The sequence below is a fragment of the Anomaloglossus baeobatrachus genome, chromosome 2 (assembly GCF_048569485.1).
Source record: "Anomaloglossus baeobatrachus isolate aAnoBae1 chromosome 2, aAnoBae1.hap1, whole genome shotgun sequence".
In the NCBI taxonomy this organism is placed as follows: Eukaryota; Metazoa; Chordata; class Amphibia; order Anura; family Aromobatidae; genus Anomaloglossus; species Anomaloglossus baeobatrachus.
The window spans coordinates 283,948,869-283,969,842 of NC_134354.1; the positions used below are offsets into that span (position 1 = coordinate 283,948,869).

The 20,974-nt window shown below is 41.2% G+C and overlaps 1 protein-coding gene across 1 annotated transcript in view; it reads left to right on the forward strand.

The window, feature by feature from the left end:
- The window catches only part of LOC142289700 (uncharacterized), a 41,149-nt gene extending 24,545 nt beyond the window's left edge, over positions 1-16,604 (forward strand). Inside the window, exons 5-13 of the mRNA XM_075333626.1 lie at positions 490-681; positions 808-903; positions 1,518-1,738; positions 7,587-7,741; positions 9,476-9,721; positions 10,470-10,626; positions 11,859-11,922; positions 13,821-13,859; positions 16,268-16,604. Coding sequence (XP_075189741.1) covers positions 490-681; positions 808-903; positions 1,518-1,738; positions 7,587-7,741; positions 9,476-9,721; positions 10,470-10,626; positions 11,859-11,922; positions 13,821-13,859; positions 16,268-16,329 — 1,232 coding nt within the window. The 3' untranslated portion in view covers positions 16,330-16,604. The remainder of the gene's footprint in view (positions 1-489; positions 682-807; positions 904-1,517; positions 1,739-7,586; positions 7,742-9,475; positions 9,722-10,469; positions 10,627-11,858; positions 11,923-13,820; positions 13,860-16,267) is intronic.
- Positions 16,605-20,974: the final 4,370 nt, after the last annotated feature.

The following is a 20,974-nucleotide window of genomic DNA, read 5'->3' on the forward strand; positions in this document are numbered from 1 at the left end:
CCGTATAGTCTTTGGTCCATTCACACATCCATGTATTTTTGTAGATTGTGGGGTCCGCGGAAAATCACAGACATATGTCCAATATTATTCCGGGTGTCTGATTAATATCACAAATGTAAGCCAATGGGTCTGTGAAGAAATCGGACAGCGCTCGCATGCCATCTGTACTGTCTGTGTGATAGGAGAAATGGGAGAAACTAATATCAGATTTTTCTTTATTCATGTGAGAAAAGCTAATGACACGCTGATGGCAAAATTGCTTAAAAACACTGGTAACAACAGACCGTTTCTTTCACATACAAGAAAAATTAATGTGAGCCCTTACACAAATACACAATCTAGGATTTATTTATTTTTTTATTATGTGAAAGAATATACATTTTTGGTATTAACAGGATAAATGCAGAGTATTTAAGAACGCCCTCTGCTTTATATGTATATTATCATCTGATTTACCATGTGATTAAAATAGAATATTTTTTTCCACAGCTGGGTCTAGTCCTATTGTGTGCAGTGACTCTACCTGTGGTGGTTCTTGTACTAGTTCTAACGGATGCTATTGCAGTAATAATATTGATCCATGTCTTCCTGATTCTGCAAGTTTGTGCCCAATGGATGACAACACCTGTTGTAATAATCTCGCCAATTGGTACTGGGACGGTACTCAAAAATGCTGCACACGTAAGTAGGAATATCCGACAATATCATTCACAGTTGTAGAAAATTCCAGATAAGATCAGCGATATCATTGCTGATTATACAACGTTTATTAACCTTCTTATTAATGGATATTTCTTTGTGTTACAGAAACACCACAGTGCAATCCAACCTGTTACAGTGATGAAGTTTGTGACACTCATACTGTAGCGTGTAACTGTAATCCTACTACATACGCAGGATTAAGTGAGTTCTGTAATGTTTCCATATAATTTACAGTGAATACGTTATCAGTTCAGAGACGGAACATAGTCATGGTCTCCTTGTGATATTATAATGTAGAAGGTCACATTTTTACCTAAAGAACAACAGCAATAGATGGATTTGGAAATTGTAAATACTCAGCTCACACTCATCATAGCTCAGTACTTTTGGGGAAAATATATATTTCACAAGAAATGTCTTTGACCTGTAGAGTGACCGCACATTTATACACTACTTTCATGGCTTTACCACCATTTTTACTGGACTCAACAACTTTAAAAAGGTGAATGAGATTTTATTCAACCCCATTTACTAGAATAAAATATACGGTTCGCACAACTTTCTGAAGCAAAATCCGGACATTGTAAACCATGCTGCAGATATTTGGTGACTGATTCTACTTCTTGATCTGAGATTATGCATTACACTGCTACACCACAGCCTTGCAACGTCTCCTATGTGAGTCCACGTTATATACTTTATACTAGATAGACATGTCATAACTTATTATTGCTTAGATTTCTACATTCGCATACAATCTACCTCTCTGGTGAATTAGTTATAAAACTAAAGCTGAATTTTGTATTTCTCCACAGAGCCACAAGCTTTGAATGCTTCAGTGAAATGTGATGGTGGTGTAATGATAGCATCTATCAGCTACTGCAAGCTCGAAGAAATCGGTTATGACTACAATAGTTTTCATCTAATTAATAACTCCTCTGACTGTACATTCACTTATAATGAAACTATTAATAATTTACGTGAACGAAGTATTCAAGTAAAAGCAGCCATAGGATGGTGTGGGAATATTGCCTGGGTAAGATGTTTTCCTTTTCACAATTTTGGCACATTACTGTTTTATCATATGGACACTGTTTTTGTATTCTAAGATAATTTTTCTGTATGTGCACTGATTGTACTTCATTTTCATACTTCAATAACTGAAATGTCCCATAGTGATGACAGCCGCACCGCCACTAAGTTACCTGAGGAAACTGCATGGAAATGGAGACTTGTGTTTTGTGACTAGGGCAGTCCATCAGACTCCTCTGCCATGTACAATGTTTTACAATTTGAGGAGATGATGGACTGATCTGGTCACGCTCCTCCAGCAGCAGCCATTGTGTGAACAGGAGAGCTTCAGTCTGTGATCAAGGCTGGAGTAACAAGTAGTGGACGTCCTGTAATGCTATTAGTAAGTGCCATAAAGTCATGTCCAGAACATCTGGTAAAGTAAAGTGGCCAACTTCTAATAACACTAAGATGTTTCTGTATTATCTTTATTTTATTCATAAGGGACAGAATGTACAGAAAAGAAGGGGTACAAGGGTTTTGTAGACAATTGTCTTTGGGGTCCTCTAAAAATTATACATAACTTTTGTATTCACATTACTAGTGGGGGAGCATAAGACTTAAGGCCGCTTTACACGCTACGACATCGCTAAAGCGATGTCGCTGGGGTCACGGAATTTGTGACGTACATCCGGTCAAGTTAGCGATGTCGTTGTGTGTGACACCTATGAGCGATTTTGAATCGTCGCAAAAATGGTCAAAATCGCTAATCGGTGATATGCCCCCCTATTCCCAATTATCGTTGCTGCTGCAGGTACGATGTTGTTCATCGTTCCTGCGGCAGCACACATCGCTATGTGTGACACCGCAGGAACGAGGAACCTTACCTTACCTGCGGCCACCAGCAATGAGGAAGGAAGCAGGTGGGCGGGATGTTACGTCCCGCTCATCTCCGCCCCTCCGCTTCTATTGGGCGGTCGCTTAGGGACGTTGCTGTGACGCCGAACTAACCGCCCCCTTAGAAAGAAGGCGGTTCGCCGGTCACAGCGACATCGCTAGGCAGGTAAGTAGTGTGAGAGGTCTGCGCGATTTTGTGCGCCACGGGCAGCGATTTGCCCGTGACGCACAAACAATGGGGGCGGGTACGCACGCTAGCGATCTCGCTAGCGAGATCGCAGCGTGTAAAGCGGCCTTTAGGCTTCATATAGATGTACAATTTTTCCAAGTATGGGAAACACGGACCAATTTTTCAGATCAGACTTTGATCAGAGTTTGGGTAAGAATATTTGATGGACCCATAGATTTGCACTGCTGATTTTGATCTGACCCTTGAATCAAAATTGAAAATGTCCCCGCAATTTTCAGCAGACTGCCCTGTCCGCAAAAAATTATGGAAATGTGAGTGGCCCAATAAACTATCACAGGTATGAGTGCTATCCATGAAAACCAGGATAAGGCTAAAAGAGAAGTGCGGCAAATAAATCACAAATAGGGTCTTATCTGGGATATGAGATATAGAATCAGACAGTGTCAAGGCTCAACTTGAATGGTTGTGAGAGTCACTAAAGGTCCAGTCACACTAAGCAACTTACCAGCGATCCCAACAACGATAGGGATCGCTGGTAAGTTGCTAGGAGGTTGCTGGTGAGATGTCACACTGCAACGCTCCAGCGATCCCACCAGCAACCTGACCTGGCAGGGATCGCTGGAGCGTCGCTACACGAGTTGCTGGTGAGCTCACCAGCAACCAGTGACCAGCCCCCAGCGCCGCGTGGAAGATGCTGCGCTTGGTAACTAAGGTAAATATCGGGTAACCAACCCGATATTTACCTTGGTTACCAGCTCACGCAGCTACACGTGCAGAGAGCAGGGAGCAGCACACACTGAGCGCTGGCTCCCTGCTCTCCTAGTACAGCACACATCGGGTTAATTACCCGATGTGTGCTGCAGCTAAATGTGCACAGAGCAGGGAGCAGCGCACAATGCTGAGCGCTGGCTCCTTGCTCTCCTAGTTACAGCACACATCGGGTTAATTACCCGATGTGTGCTGCAGCTACATGTGCACAGAGCAGGGAGCAGCGCACAATGCTGAGCGCTGGCTCCATGCTTTCCTAGCTACAGCACACATCGGGTTAATTAACCCGATGTGTCCTGCAGCTACATGTGCACAGAGCAGGAGCCGTCACTGACAGTGAGAGCGGCGGAGGCTGGTAACAAAGGTAAATATCGGGTAACCAAGGACAGGGCTTCTTGGTTACCCGATGTTTACATTGGTTACCAGCCTCCGCAGAAGCCGGCTCCTGCTGCCTGCACATTTAGTTGTTGCTATCTCGCTGTCACACACAGCGATCTGTGCTGCACAGCGGGACAGCAACAACTAAAAAATGGCCCAGGACATTCAGCAACAACCAACGACCTCACAGCAGGGGCCAGGTTGTTGCTGGATGTCACACACAGCAACATCGCTAGCAACGTCACAAAAGTTGTTCATTAGCAGCGATGTTGCTAGCGATGTTGCTTAGTGTGACGGGGCCTTAACGCTAATGTACATCAAAACGACTGCTCTAGTCCCACGTGGAATTGGAATCAAGAGACAATGGAAAGGGTTTAACGCTATGCTGTCGCATAAGAAATTAGTCCAAAGATACAAAGAAGTTGGTGATTTATATTCTACGCGCCTCAGAGAGAGCCCTCTCCTTCTTCAGGATAAATCACATGTGTCATCAGCGCGGCATTTAACCCTATCCATCAAAACCACAGATAGCACTCATACACAAAAATCAGATGTCTGAAAGAATCCTAAGGCCTCATACACATGACTATATTGCAATACGTGTTGCCTTCATTTTCTTTGTGTATACATGTGTCCATTATAATCAATGGTGCTATTCACATTTCCTTGTGTTTTCACGGACCGGACAAGGATTCATGCAAAACAAACAGAGACATGTCCATTTTATTATGACAACACAAATAAAAAAGGCCAATACAAGTTTATGGGTCCATGAAAAACATCTGTACCATCTGTGTGCTGTACGTATTTAACATTGCAAAGTATAGGAGAAGCTTCGTAATTTATTTATTTCTTTATCCATCAGTGAAAAACACTGATGAGACACTGATGGTAAATACGGACACAATGATGACACACTGATACCAAACACTGATGACACTGGTACTATGTTTTCATTTAGTCTGTTTTTTTTATTACGGTCATTCTTAATCACAGAATGTACTGAATTTCTTGCAGACAGAAAAAAACCCCTGAAAGTATAGGCATCAGACATGTAAAATACATTTGCAAAGCAATAAACACAGTAGATTATAAAATGTTTTTTTTTGTTTTCTATGTACATTTAACAAATTTTATATTTTATGAGGAACAAACTTACATAACGGCTCTCTTAACTTATAACTGGTGGTGTCATCTACCAGAAGCAGATAGCTAAAATCATTGTCTTCTTTATACCTAGTCAGCCTCATCTCATTATATATTATTGATTTTAAATCACAGAATGAAGTACAGTATAATATGTCAGAATCAACTATAAGGGAACAACAAGACCAAACGTTGTAAACTACATTATTCAGGAAACCGATATAAAACCAATTCAAAGGCTGATGAACTCTATCAAACTGAATTTAGAGTCATCATTTCCAAATGAAGAAGGGAAAAATATTTTAAACTGTGAGGACAACTCATCTCCCATTATGTCTATTAAAACATTTCATGGTAACTCTGTGTCAAACTCTTCCTGTACAGTCCCATTCATCAAGTGCTATGGAAAAACCTGCACAGAATCTCGTCAGGAGAAGCTTTGTATACAGAGAAAATCTGATGGGGCCTCCATGCTCTACTTGTTTCATGGGGATATTGCCCAAATAGTTTAAGGGTAAGAACGCACTTTGCTTTTTTGCTGCTTTTTCAACTGCAGCATTTAATGCCAAAATGGATGTGTTCTGCTTTTCAAGTAAAGTCTATGGGAATTTGGTTTTCTAAACCGCACTATGCTGTTCAAACTGCAGCCTTTTTGTGGCAGAACTTTGGTCAAACACTCAGCTTTGCAGTGCAAAACCCAAATGGCAAAAACAATTGACATTGACAGCAGGTAAAAAGCAAAGTGCGTTCTTACCCTAATAATTTCTCCATCCTTAGGCCCTGTGCGCACGCTGCAAATTTACGGCGGATTTTGCCGCAGATTTTCTGCGGAATTGCTGCAGAAAATGTGTTTAACATTGCTGCAGTCATTCCCCAGCAAATCCTATGGGTTTTAAAATCTACGGCAAACCGCGGTAAACCCGCTTGCGGAATTCGCTGCGGTTTTGGTGAGGTTTTTTACAGCGGGTACGGGATTCTTTAAGAGGGTTCGGATTTTACTTAAGACAAAGGCACTTTCTAGTGCGCACATAGCCTTAGTTTGGAAATAATGCCTCTAAATATAGTTTTGATTGCTATAAATGTGCCTCTGAGCCTTTCAAATTTGATAGCACTTTCAGGAATAATAGGGTTTTAAAATCCATTTTCCTTATTTTTTCCAGTGGTTTATATATGATATTAGGAATATTTAAACATGTACTTAATTCTTAGAATAATATAATATGAGGATATATTGAATAGGAAAATTGATGGCATCCAACCTCTTGTATATGCTAGCAAACTATGGAAACCTAACAGAAAAGACATTGCAGGACATAAACCATCGGTGTTGATAAATACACTACAGCTGAGGTGTATATAGAAATCATGGGGCACCATAGCAGAAGTTCTAATTGCCCACCACCAAAAAGAGAATAATTAATTTTCAACTGGGTCACAGAAGAGCGTAACTCAAAACCTTGCAGACCTTACAAAGTAATTTTCCTGCTATTGGAGCCCCTAGAATCCCCTTTCATTGCACCCATAAAGTATGATGCCAACAAAGGTTCCCCTTGAACACTGCACAATAGCCCTACAGTGAATTCCTGCACAGTACCCACAACGTATACAGTATGATGACCCTACTGTACCCCCAATCAACTACCCCTGCAAAGTATGGTGACCTCAACACAGTATGATCCCCGAATTGTGACCCTCACACAGGCCTTCATGAAGTATAGTGGGATTACATTGAGTATAATGGCCCCACACCTCTTTACATTGTTTAATGGCCGCTACCCAGCCCTTTGTATAGTATACTGGACCCCACACAAACCTTCACAGTGTATAATTGCTTAGATACAGTATATTGGCCCTCAAATAGCCCTCCATAATGTACAAAGGCTCCCTCATAGCCCTCCAAATATTATAATGGGCCCACCATAGTCCTCCATATACAATAATGTACACTTCATAATCCTCCATATTGTATAATGCACCCGCCATAATCCTCCATATAGCATAATGCACACCCCATAGTCCTCCATATAGTATTATAGTGTACTTATTGATTTAGAAAAAAACCCAAACAAACTTCACCTCCTGTTATTCCCTTGCTGCTCTGGTTTTTGTGGTGAGCATTCTGCAACTCTGCTCATCACAGCACAGCGAGCGCATTGTAGTGACATCATTGCGCTCGCTGCGCAGAGATGTCAGACTTTAAGGAAGAATACTGAAGAAGTAAGCAGAGAACTCCCTCTTTCATCATTGCTTTCAATTGTATTGGGACGGGGCGCCCTCGACTCGTGGGCCCCAATGGACTGACGCCATTGTCAGTGCGCAATTCACAATAGCAGTAGACATCTAAAGCGGATGAAATATTTTTTCAGAACGGTATCATCCTATGTATATTCTCTTGTAAAATTTAATAAAACCAAATTTAAAGAAAGCTACTATCCAATAAATACATGATTTTCACGTCCATAATGTAAACATTTCACTTTATTTTCTTATCCAGAATGATTCATCTAAGATCTATTTTACCAACACTCTCCGCATCGATGCCTTTTCTGGCCCTCTTATTACCAAAAATCCAATCTTCATGAACTTTAGCTGCGAGTACAACCTGACTATGCAGACCAGCCTTAACTTCACTCTAAATCCCAAAATAAGGTGAGATGTCTATACTGATATATTGTGAAATTTAGAAAACAGTCGCATTCTATTATAAGTTAACATACCACATATTCCCACTGGATAGTTTCACATTTGTGACCAGTACACAAGCTACAAATAAGCAGGAGATTTCTAAGGGTCAGAAGTAGAAAACCGAGATAACAAAATATAGTGGCCTATTTAAGGCTTTGATCCTAATGACAATATATTCTGACAAGTGACTTCTATATACATTGAATATGTCGGATCAACTTATGGCTGAGATCACATGTCCTGTAATCACTCAGTAGAACGGATTTTGCAGAGATCTGTTGGCAAAATAATGTCTGCTGGATCCGTTTTTTTTAACATGGAATTCTATGAAGAACAGATCCTTTAATGGATTGCTATTTATCTTCCATTTAAAATGGATCCCTGAAGAAAAAAAATGGATCCATTACAAATACATGGAAAATGGATGACTAAATAGCAATCTGAAACGGATTCGTTCTCCATAGACTCCAACGTTAAAAAAATGGACCCAACAGACATCAGTTATTTAACAAAGACAAAAAGGTTGTGTTTGCAGAACTTTGCAGGATCTGTTCTAACGGAGGATTACAGGACATGTGAACTCAGCCTAACTAATAATCCAAAATCCTTCCTGCAAACGTAGAAGTAAATCTGCACCCAAAACATAGACTGCTTTCTAGCAAAAAGTACTCATGTCACTTCTTTCCACCACTGCACAGTTAAAGCAAATAACAAAAGACTGATCTCAGACACAGCATGTCGTTTTCACATTGTTGTGCACTGTACATTTTTAGAGACAGTTCCTAGTGCTTTTTCAGGTCGGGTTCCAGGTGGAATCTACCAGGAAAAGACTAAGGGCCGCTTTACACGCTGCGACATCGCTAGCAATTGCTAGCGATGTCGAGCGCGATAGCACCCGTCCCCATCGTATGGCCGATATGTGGTGATCGCTATTGAACATTATCGCTACGGCAGCGTCACACGCACATAACTGTTCAGCGACGTCGCTGTGACTGCCGAACAATCCCTCCCTCAAGGGGGAGATGCGTTCAGTGTCACCGCAACGTCCCCGCGATGTCACTAAGCGGTCGGTCAATAGAAGCGGAGGGGCGGAGATGAGCGGGACGTAACATCCCGCCCACCTCCTTCCTTCCTCATTGCCGGCGGATGCAGGTAAGCTGAGGTTCCTCATTCCTGCGGTGTCACACATAGCGATGTGTGCTGCCGCAGGAATGACAAACAACATTGTACCTGCAGCTGCAACGATAATTGGGAATGGACCCCCATGTCACCGATTAGCGATTTTGAACGTTTTTTCAACGATTCAAAATCGCTCATAGGTGTCACACGCAACGACATTGCTAACGCGGCCGGATGTGCGTCACAAATTCCGTGACCCCAACGACATCGCTTTAGCGATGTTGTAGCGTGTATAGCGGCCCTTAGAGGGAAATGTAATCTTTGAGAGAACAGAATTTTTAGCTTTTCTTTTTTCCTACTGACAGTAATCCATGGCTAAAATATACATTGGAACACAGCGCTAAAATACCAAGCCCTCATTTACACCACAGATTTTATTCCCACACCACTTGGTTTTATAACACTTTATTTCATTTCAGAGAATGATGGTAAAGTAAAATTCATTTGGAAACTGATAAAACAGTGGAATACTTACAGCTGCCTATGGAGATAATGATGAGATCTGTTTTTATTTTTTAGCTCAGTTGTTATACCTTCACCAGGAGCTGGACTTGGATATTACACTCTCACTATGGCCGCATATTCTGATCCAGATTTCACTGTTCCAATCCAGGAAGGACAAGATATATTTGTTGGATCAGATCTCTATGTGGGAGTCTTCTCTCCAGATTTGGATGCAGATGCATTTGCTTTAAGACTAGTGAACTGTTATGCTACCCCTAGCAAGGACCTAAGTAGCCCCAGTGTTCAGCTGATAAAAGGAGGGTAAGCCAAATTATTCTGACCATTTCTGTGTTCACATAACAAGTCTATAGACTTTCCCTGGTGACATCCATATACTAAATATGTACAAAAAGGTTTGTTCAGCCATACCCTACTAGTGGCTTGCATAGGGCTCCGTTTTATTTTGCTATTTTTCTATATGTATAGATTAGTGTAGGGACCAACAAGTATGAGGAACTGTGATATGGTTTGTAAGCTACCGTTATTTTGGCCATCATATCGACTAATACCTCAGATATTGTATATTTATTTTTCTGCACATGACATTATATACGGGGTGCAGCCAGGCCCCTTAATGTTTGGACTTGCATATTGGAGATTCCGTCCTTATATGATGCACACTAGTACCGGGCAGCCCGTCTGATCGAATACTATGGGCGTGTAATAGGCTGCCGGCTGGGTTACTATGCCAGTAAGTGTGAAGGTTGCCCTATGCAAGGCACTAGTGTGCAATTTTACCATCCAGCGATCATCCCTCCATATTCTGCAGTTGTGTGAGTGATTTGCTCCTCTTGCACCTGTGATATTTCCATCTATTGGGCGTCTGGTTGCATTCTGGTAGTGCATTTGTTTTTCCTTGGCCTGAGCAGTTCACCACTGCTTTATCCTGCTGTGAGCATAACATACTATCAGCAAACATGTCCACTGCCCCACTGACACCAAACCACATGATTCAGAATTCAGTATAATGTATTTTCTTGGCTATAAATGTAATTTTCTGTATTTACAGCTGTGCAGATAATAGTGATGTCGTGACCAATGTCATAGAGAACGGAAATTCTTCTGAGGCTCGATTCCATACAAGCGCATTTCTGTTTCAAAATTATGCTGAAGTGTATATGTATTGTGAAGTGGAGCTGTGTAACAAAACAAACGATTGTACAGCGGTAAGTAATAGGACTTCTAATAATAAAGCAATCCTATAATCATGACTGTGCTTCCTTACCCTATGTGTGGGCGGCACGATATAGAGCAGTGGGAGCTGAAGAGATTTATATATGTAGCTTTTTACATAAGGATTCATGATAATGTGAAATGGACATTTCAATTCTATAGATGTAATAGAATTATGATTGACAGCCGTCCCTGTGTGAGCTTGCCTACATAAGTGTCACTTACTGAGTAAGACTCCTACTTTAGGGTACCTTCACACTTTAGCGATGCAGCAGCGATCCGACCAGCGATCTGACCTGGTCAGGATCGCTGCTGCATCGCTACATGGTCGCTAGTGAGCTGTCAAACAGGCAGATCTCACCAGCGACCAGCCCCCAGCCCCCAGCCAGCAGCGACATGCAAGTGACGCTGCGCTTGCACGGAGCAGGCGTCTGGAAGCTGCGGACACTGGTAACTAAGGTAAACATCGGGTATGGTTACCCGATGTTTACATTAGTTACCAGCGCACACCGCTTAGCTGTGTGTGCAGGGAGCAGGGAGCAGGGAGCCGCGCACACTGAGCGCTGGCTCCTTGCTCTCCTTGCTACAGTACACATCGGGTTAATTAACCCGATGTGTAATGCAGCTACATGTGCAGAGAGCCGGAGCCGGCAGCACAGGCAGCGTGAGAGCTGCGGAGGCTGGTAACTAAGGTAAATATCGGGTAACCACCTTGGTTACCCGATGTTTATCTTGGTTACAGCTTACCGCAGGCTGTCAGACGCCGGCTCCTGCTCGCTTCATTTGTCGCTCTCTCGCTGTCACACACAGCGATCTGTGTGTCACAGTGGGAGAGCGCCTTTGAAGAAAACGAACCAGGGCTGTGTGTAACGAGCAGCGATCTCGCAGCAGGGGCCAGATCGCTGCTCAGTGTCACACACAGCGAGATCGCTAATGAGGTCACTGCTGCGTCACAAAAAGCGTGACTCAGCAGCGATCTCGGCAGTGAGCTCGCTGTGTGTGAAGCACCCCTTAATCATAACAAAGCCGAGAGTGGCTTGTAGAGAAGACAATGCGCTCAATGTGGTAATTGATGCGTTTACTCAATCATTATTACAGAAGGTGATTCTAATGCTTGATAATGTAATCTAATGATTAGTTCATTGCTCCAGAATTATAGTCACAAGTCAGTTAATGTCACTTAGAAGAATCTTAGTAAATGTGACGCTTTCTTTTCTACCCACAGTGTAACACTGCCCGTTCAGGAAAGACTGGTTCATCAGGACTGGGCTTAGACCTGACTTTCCAAGGTAAATCCAATTCTTAGGCCATGTGCGCACGTTGCGTTTTTTCATGCGTTTTTGCCATTATAGTGAGGTCATGATATGTCCATTTGCTCTCACATCCATTCCGACATCAAAAAATGAGTCAAACAATACTTTTACTTAATTTTGAACATAATTAATAAATCTTATTAATCATTTTCGGTAAATTATCATTATAGTGTATGATTTCAAGGTTATTATTTTTTTTTTTAATATTTTCATTTTTTTCCTACTGTTTGAATGTTCAAACTTTGGTTCTGTATTTGTAGTGAAAACGCATCTCAATTTAAGCACAGAAAATGCATGTAAAATGCGGTCAAAACGCGGCAAAAACACAACAAAAACGCTTGCGTATTTCCTGCATTTATGTGGTCAAAACCAAATTTGACAATGACAAATTCTGCCAGAGGATGCGTTCATTTCTGCAAGTTACTCAACGCAACGTGCGCACATGGCCTTAAAGTGCTATGAAAAGATTGATATTTCTGTAAATGGCTGTGTAGTTCCTGAAAGAAGAGGCTTGAGTTACCTTTATTCCTTTTACTTGCCTAGCACCATCATATTCTGCTGCGCTTTACAGACATTTTCATTCCTGTCCCCACTGGGGCTCACAATCTAATGTTTGGGCTGTGGGAGGAAACGTAAGAACCTGGAGAAAACCGACACAAACACGGAGGAACATACAAACTTCTTGCAAATATTGTTCTTGGTTGGATTGAAACTCAGGACCCCAGCACTGCAAGGCTACAGTGCTAACCAATGAGCCACTATAAAGTGCTAACCACTGAGCCACCATACAGTGCTAACCACTGAGCCACCATACAGTATTAACCACTGAGCCACCATACAGTGCTGACCACTGAGCCACCATACAGAACTAACCACTGAGCCACCATACAGTACTAACCACTGAGCCAACATACTGTACTAACCACTGAGCCCCCATGTTGCCCAATGTAGATGTATTTGTGGTTATGCAGTTACCACAGCGCTGTGCATCAACTTTTCTCCTAATGTATTAGAGAATTGGCTTACAATGTCACAGTACATCAGTCTGTTGTCATATTTAACTGGAAATATGACCGGCACATGGTACAGTTTTTACCTGTCCGACAGGCGACTAACATGTACATCACATACCAGGTTAAAAAATAATTAAATAAAGGTTTTTAATCGCCCCTTTTTGGAATTTCTTCATATAAGAAAAATTATAAAATATATTAAGTATTGCCATGTTCTTAAAAATATAACCTTTAAAACTATAATAATATTTTGCTGAAATTTGGAAATGGTTTAAAGAAAAATTAAAAATAAAATTCCAGAATTGCAATTTTTTCGTCACTTGCTCAAAGATGAAGTGACAAAAACCTGGTGATAGATTCCCATTTAACGCTTTGAACATTTTTTTTATATTGGACAGCCCCTCTAACTAAGGTATCATCTCAGTGGCCCTCTACTAGTGATGAGTGAGCATTACCATGCTTGGTACTCGGGACTTGTAACAAGCAGGTTGGACGCTCAGATGGGCTCGATTCATCTACCGCGTATAATGGAGGTCAATGGGGGGGGTGCAAGCATTTTTACTGTTTTTTTGTAATTATAAGATGCTATACACGTCCTCGTTTTCACACTCGATAATATTACATTTTGATTGTAGAAAGTCTTATATGATTTGGTCTCTTATATTGAACAATATTTTTAGCCACATGATTATATTGTATGTCGGCATTTTGCTATTTTTTATCTTGTAGTATTATGTAAAAAAAACACATTGGAACTGATCTATTTGATCTTGATATGGGAAGATCTGACATTGTCTTATATTGATAGCATTTAGCATTTCTGATATACATTATTTGATTTTTCTCTGATTTCTCTTTCAGATAAATACACTGACGCTAGCTCTGGAGGACATCATACAGGTAGGATCATCCTATCATAGAGTTATTACTCAGTCTTATTATATTTGTTATTCTTCATAATCATAATCATACTGAGCACAAATTATCTCACCATCTGAAGGAAGGTATGGATGTCTGGCCTTGGGGCTCCACACTCCTTCGCTAGAAAGAGTCCGTGCATGTGGATCACTTTAGGCGGGGTGTGTGGCACTTACTGTTCTCTTATGGGTGGTGTCCATCACCCCACAGCCAGTCCCCATTGTAGACGCTGTAGTGAAACACTTGACACAGGAGTTTGTTTGGTAACCATAACTTAAACAGTTTATTTTCCCTCTCACCGTTATTATAGACATGGAGTCACTCCTACGGTATTTGTTCTCTGAGTTACTCTCTCTTGGCCTATCCCTGCTATCTTGGAACTAGTGCGGAAACTTCCAGGCACCTGTGCCTCCTGTCTGCCACCATTATCACCGCTGTCTAATTCTTGGCTCTCTAGTCACTTGACTCTCTGAGGTTGATGAAGAGACCTGAGTAGTCTCAAAAGCTTGCTATTATTACTATCTTTTCAGTTAGCCATTAAAAGTTATCAACCACTGAGTTCAGTTCTTTTAAACAAACTTTTTTGAGGCCATAGGGGTGAGTCATAGGCTCTGGATCTTACGAGGATACCTCCAGGTTTCCTGACTGGACCTCAGTCCATGCTACATCATTAGTCCTCGAACCCTCATGCAGAACTGACTCCCTATGAGGCCCATCTCTCTAACCAACTCACTGGCCATTTGTCACTTCTCCTCGCCTTACTCTGAACCCCCTTAATACAAGGAAGTGTCCAACACTGTTTATATTTACTCAAACCTATGTCTGAATAATACATGGCACTATACATTGTTAATACATTTGCAGCACATTAAACATCACATAAACACACCGTTTACATTATCGGGCCTCAACGCTAGGTGCGCCGGCCGTTTTACGGTCCTAGCCCTGCTTCATCATGAAACCGCATTTTGCTAGCAGCAGTACATCTTCTCAGATACATTATAATATTTCAGCAACATTTGCGATAAAGAGGAATAGCATAACACAAAGTGGGGGTGAATGGGACCACCTCCTACTCATCTAACACTGAATATTCAGCCATACTGCCTTTATTGGATATATTATATGATAGATACAACAAACACTTGAAAGGATAGCCCAGGAATCCAGTGCAGGGATTTAACTTTAGGGAGTTGCAAAGACAGTAGTAAAACACCTAAGCCATGGAACCTGAGGGACTCAAACAGTTTTCTGTTCAACATAGAACAGTAAATGACGCATGATAGCTCAGAGCCCAGTTACGGATTTTACAATGGGGCTTGAGAGCTTAATGTTAAGTAAAATCAACTACCATATTTTTCAGATTATAAGACGCATTTTTCCTCCCAAATATTTTGGAGGAAAGTGAGGGGTGTGTCTTATAATCTGAATGTAGCTTACTGGGGTGGTGAAGAGTGGTCGCAAGAGGCCGGTGGAATGCTCTGGCGGCTGTAGCGGGATTTGCGGTGGCCAATGCTGGGGCGGGTGTGCGGTGTCTGTCGCGGCTATGCGGGGTCTGCGTGGGGTGTCCGGCGGCTGGGGCTGCTGTGCGGATCGGGCGGTGAAGACTTCAAATAATGCGCAGTTGGGGCTATCGGCACAAGTTCTCATCTGCGCAGGCACTGTCTCTGGCCCATTGATCTTCCTCTAGCGGACTTCAGGAAAATGGCGCCTTGGGTTGGCGCCTGCGCAGATGAGATCTCGGTTTTCCATTGAGCCTAGAGCTCAATGTGCGCTGACTTTGGGCACTATTTTTTTGAAGCCTTCACTGTCCTCAGCCACCGCAGCATCTGCCCCGGCACGGCAGCCTGAGCCTCCACCTCCGCCCCAGTCTAAGCCGCAGCCCCAGTTTCCGCCACTGCACCAGCATAGCCTACAGTTTCTGGGACACCCACCGCCTCTCCCTCCTGTGACTCCTCCACCACCGCTACTGCCCCTCCAGTAAGACACTACAAGATTACAAGACTGATCCCATTTTTTTTTACCTTTTGTTGCTCTGAATTTGGGGTGTGTCTTATAATCCGCTGCATCTTATAAAATGAAAAATACAGTATATGCAGATGCATACTGGTCAGATGGCATCCAAAAGAGCTCACTATCTTCCTCCTACTAGGGATTTTGGCCTATAGGTATGAAATAATACAGCTCCCACGCTACCACATGTAGTGTGCTCATAGTGTAAACAGCACAGCAACTGAGTGGATATTGGTTTTGGGTTCTAATGGGATGATTAAACAATGCAAAATTGGCCATATGATTACTTAAATGTAATTATGAACAATCATATTTTTGTGTATCATCTGTGTATCATGATATGACATAAAATTCCGTATGTATCTCTTCCTATGTAGTGGCATCTTGGACTATGCTGGCTGCCTCCCTGTTTGGACTGTTGTCTGGGAAGTTCTTCTAGCAATCACCCTCAGACTCTGCTGAAAACCATAAAACTGGACTAGATAATGGATATTACTTGTAACTAAAGATTGATTTTCCTTTGGGACGCTAGTTAATTTATTTTTCTTCTTAACCTATACATATTTGACAGATACAACTTTATCTGAAAGGGAATGGTGAACATAAAAGGGACAATGTCTTGTAATAGTACAATCATTGTGCCCTTCATGTAGTAGTTATCATGCTAAAAAACACTTGTTAGTCCCTGAATTCTCAGACATCTCCTCTTCTGTTTTCTGTGCTGCTCAAATCAAAAACACAAAGTTGTGTAGTATTTATCCTCTCACTGTATAAAATAAATGTATTTGTAGTATACCAGATTTGTGTCTGCTTGTTAATTTGTAAGTAAAAAATGGTCTAATTAAGGACAAAACAAGGCTTTGGTCTAACATTAAATATTTTTCTCATTATTTTCTCATTATTGTTGTATAAAGTGTAAATATCACATCAAGTATCAGTGTTCTACCAAATTTTTGCCAAATAATTTTTGAATAAAGGGCCACAACAGGTTAAAAAACCAACAAAACAACAATCTACTCACTGATCTCCAATTGCTTCCATTTCAATTTTGCTTGGTCCTGTTGGAGCAGTAGCTTCAGGTGATTAGTCAAAGTAAATGATTCATTAAATACCTATATGTAAACATGGTACTTTCTTGAATCCTTGATCACATTATGATCTGACCATTGAGTGTTTACTATTTAAGTTTTAAAATCATTGCAGTTTGGTCAGTGTTACGTTAGCGGATGGTTACAGTCTACTTTGCCGTTTCAATGGGAATTGGACCTTTGAAAGTTATAGACTTAGACGCTATTCACCAGCAAGTCATGTCACGTGTGTAACCCCCAGGTACATCTTCAAGACCATTGGTGTTATATGTCTACTTGTATATCTTTACTTTTAGGCTACGATCATACGACAGTATTTTACCTCAGTATTTGTAAGCCAAAACCATAAATGGGTCAAAAATGTGGTGCATATGTTTCTATTAGACTGGAGTCACATTAGCGTATGGCATTCGATGAGAGAGCATCAGATGTGTTATACTAATGACCCACAGCTCCTGCTCTGCTGCAACGTGAGCCGAGTATCATGCAACTGTGAGGAGAGGTAGAACGTGATCTCTCCATCTTCTTTATTATCAGCCTGTGTGTATATCGCGCTGCACTTGGATGTCATCTGAGTGCAGTCCGATGTTTCACTCGCACCCATAGACTTGTATGGGTGCAAGTGATAAGAAACTGGCAAACAATAGCAGCATGCTGCAATTTTTTCCTCAGCCCGATTAGGGCTGAAGAAAAACTCGCAGATCTGAGCTGCAGCATTACCGAACATGGGGCCGAGTGCTATGTGAGATTTTCTTGGATTGCACTTGTGCAAGTCATACATTAGTGTGACTCTACCCTTATACTTTTGTTCCTCTCTTGATTTTGGCTTACAAATAGTGATGTAAAATTCTGACCAAATTATAGGCGTGTGAATTTAGTCTTCTTCTGATGTTCACATTTTGATTACTAGGTCTATAAAAACTTTCTAAAAGTTACGTGAGTTTCTAATGGCATCACTTATACCAGTTCGAAGAATAAAGGAAAGAAAAAAAGAAGAGAACAACGGGGCGCCAATTATCCTCCGGAAGCGCCGAAAGGGATTTTGTCTTTACACCAGTTCGAAGAATAGTAGAATTGTGGACTAGTAGAATTTCCACCTTCCCTTAGGCCTCTGTCACACGCCCATGAAAATCACCCATGTGTTTCACGGCGGACGTGTCAGAACTGCGTTGTCCCCTCCGTGAGCAGTGTTTATGGCACTACGTGTCTTCTCCGTGTGTTATCTGTGATAACACACGGAGAACGAGAACTTTCAACTCACCTGTCCCTGGCGTCGCTATCCGTGGTGCTGATCTTTGGTCTCCAGCCCTGCCGACTCCCCGCTGCTGCTGCTTCCGGCCGCAGTGAAGTGAATATTAAATGAGCATAATGAGCGGTGGTCAGCAGCAAGTGACAGAAGCGGCAGAGACAGGAGGGCTAGAGAAGGTGAGTAAAGATTTGTTATTTTTTCTCTAACACGTGAGTTTTTTCCGGCGCGTGTCACACGGGACCGCATCCACACTACATCCGTGTGGTACGGGTGTGGGCCGTGTGACACCCGTGATGTCGTAGAAAAATGGACATGTCAGCGTGAGAAACACACAGACACACGTAAGTACGGAACGGACACACGTTCTGTTCCAAAATACTTACGTGTGTCCAAACCATTAGGAAAACATAGGTCCACGTATGCACGTGCCTCCGGTACGTGAGAAAACTGACAAACACGTACCGGAGGCACGAACGTGTGACAGAGGCCTTACACATATATATTGCTGTTGCTAAAAATATTAGTAAGTGATAAAGGAGTGTAATTCTAATCAAATGTGTAAAGAATAATTTTAGTGTATAGTGTGTTATTCATTAGGTAACGGAATGGCTGAAAGCACTGACGTATGTCCTACAGAAACAAGGATCAGGGACCAGAACTTTTAATGCATACAAGCAGACATTTAATAGCATTACCAATCTAATAAACCACGTGGTAAAAAATAAATAAAAATATATCTATAATCTCTATTCTTTATTAAAGTGGAAATCAGAGAAGAAGGATAGTCAGTTCAGATGAGGACTTTTTTGTGTCCCAACCACAGTGACAGTAAGAAATGTACTTCTGCAGAGCTACAAGGCCACATGTGATGTCCAGTCGTATGGCCAAATTAGATGAACCATTGATAATTTTCTAAGCCAGTTAAATAGCTGAAATGAAGATATTTATTTTTAAATTCACTTCCTAAAAACTTTGTAGGATTATAAAAAGTATATTCTATGGCCAATGCATTAAGGATGCACTATGCAAGCCTGGAACCCCTTGTCCAGAAGGTCAGATCAGACTCCAGCAGGGAGCTAGGTTATGTGCATAATATTCCTGTTACCTGTAAATTTATTCTATTTATTTATTTTTTTATATTTTTAAGTTAGACTTTGGAAATTTTTTTTTTTCTAGACGCTTACACGTTTTTAAATAAAGCAGGTAGATTCATCCTGATGATAGGACTATTTTAAAGTCATTACAACATTAAAGTTCTGCCTTTGAATAATCAATCAATCAATCTTTTATGTGGAAGCAATGTCATTTTTGATCCAAGTCGAGATTTCCTTTTAATACACAATCCTCAACACTTTGTATTCACATATTACCATAGTTTTATCAGATAAATGGTACGGCTAACTGGAAATATTACTGTTATTTTGCGGTTCCTAAAGAAGCACTGGGCAGTGACATACTGGTCGATTTCCACTTTGGACAATATCCTGGCTCACAAACCTGTGTTATGTTACAAATGAAGCAAAATTGTAAGAACCCGAATATTAGACTTAACAAAAAAGCATTTTCAATTTTGAATTGACACATTGTTGACAGAGGACTTATGGTTTGAGAGACTAACGACGAGACCAGCTATTTACATGGTGGTTAAAGGGAAGGGATCTATGTGGCAGAATTTTACCAAAACGAATCTCTCCACAAATCTATGGTGATTCCACAACAAAGTCAACATTTGTTACATGCAGATTTTACTGTGATTAGTGCTCCACACTCAGCCACAACATCAAAAGGGTCAAAACCAAAGAAAATCCGTACGTTTTCTGCAAGTTATGAGGATTGGAATATACTACGGTGGTCGTTCTTCTGCATTGAGTTCTTCTGCTACACATGAGGAGTTGTTTGACTCTATGACTATAACGAAACGGAATATAGGCATTAAAAGCAGTATTCCAGATTCAGCAAATAAATAGGGTTTTTTCATATAATGAAATGATTGTTGGAAAATTGTATAAAATGTTATTGTATTAAAAGAATATTTAAGGTGGAGTACCCATATATTGAAGGGAGGAAAACACAGTCTCGGAGTTTTCCAATGCTGTAGTACTGACATTTAGCAATGCTTTCATAGAATACCCCACTTACAAAGCTTTCAATTGAGCATGACATAGGGAATATTTGGAGGTAATGTAGAGCCCCATAAACATCTACAGGTGCCATATTACTTATTGCCGGATGACAACTGCTCTGCGACCTGTATATTTGGCCTCCTTGGTTGTAATCTATGTTATCCAGAAAGAGATATAAATAAGAGACAGCTAAAACTTTAAGACTTGGTTTTTATGATATATTATTGGATTATGTTATGAGATGTCCTTGCAACCGACCTGGAGTTAAAGAAATCTTTCCTATGACAGATTTGTATGAGGTATGTGTCTGCAGGGAAGGGAAGAGCTAACCTGTCACAGAAAACAGTGGTGGTATACGCATATTGTTGCATTCTTCAATGTGCATTCTTCAGATATTAGAATAATTACAACGAGACTAGCAAGTTGTCTACAAAGAAAAGGGAGGAAAGAGTTAAATGTCCGTGAGTCTTCCTTCTAATTGATGACTTTTGCCAGTCCTTTGGATATTGTGAAATTCAAATAATTTCAGGTTCCTATTACATTGACCTCCTCCATGCTCAGCCCTCTCCCCCTTACCACTATATAAATAAGGCTACAAGGGAACATTGTAGCACACCCTAGCTA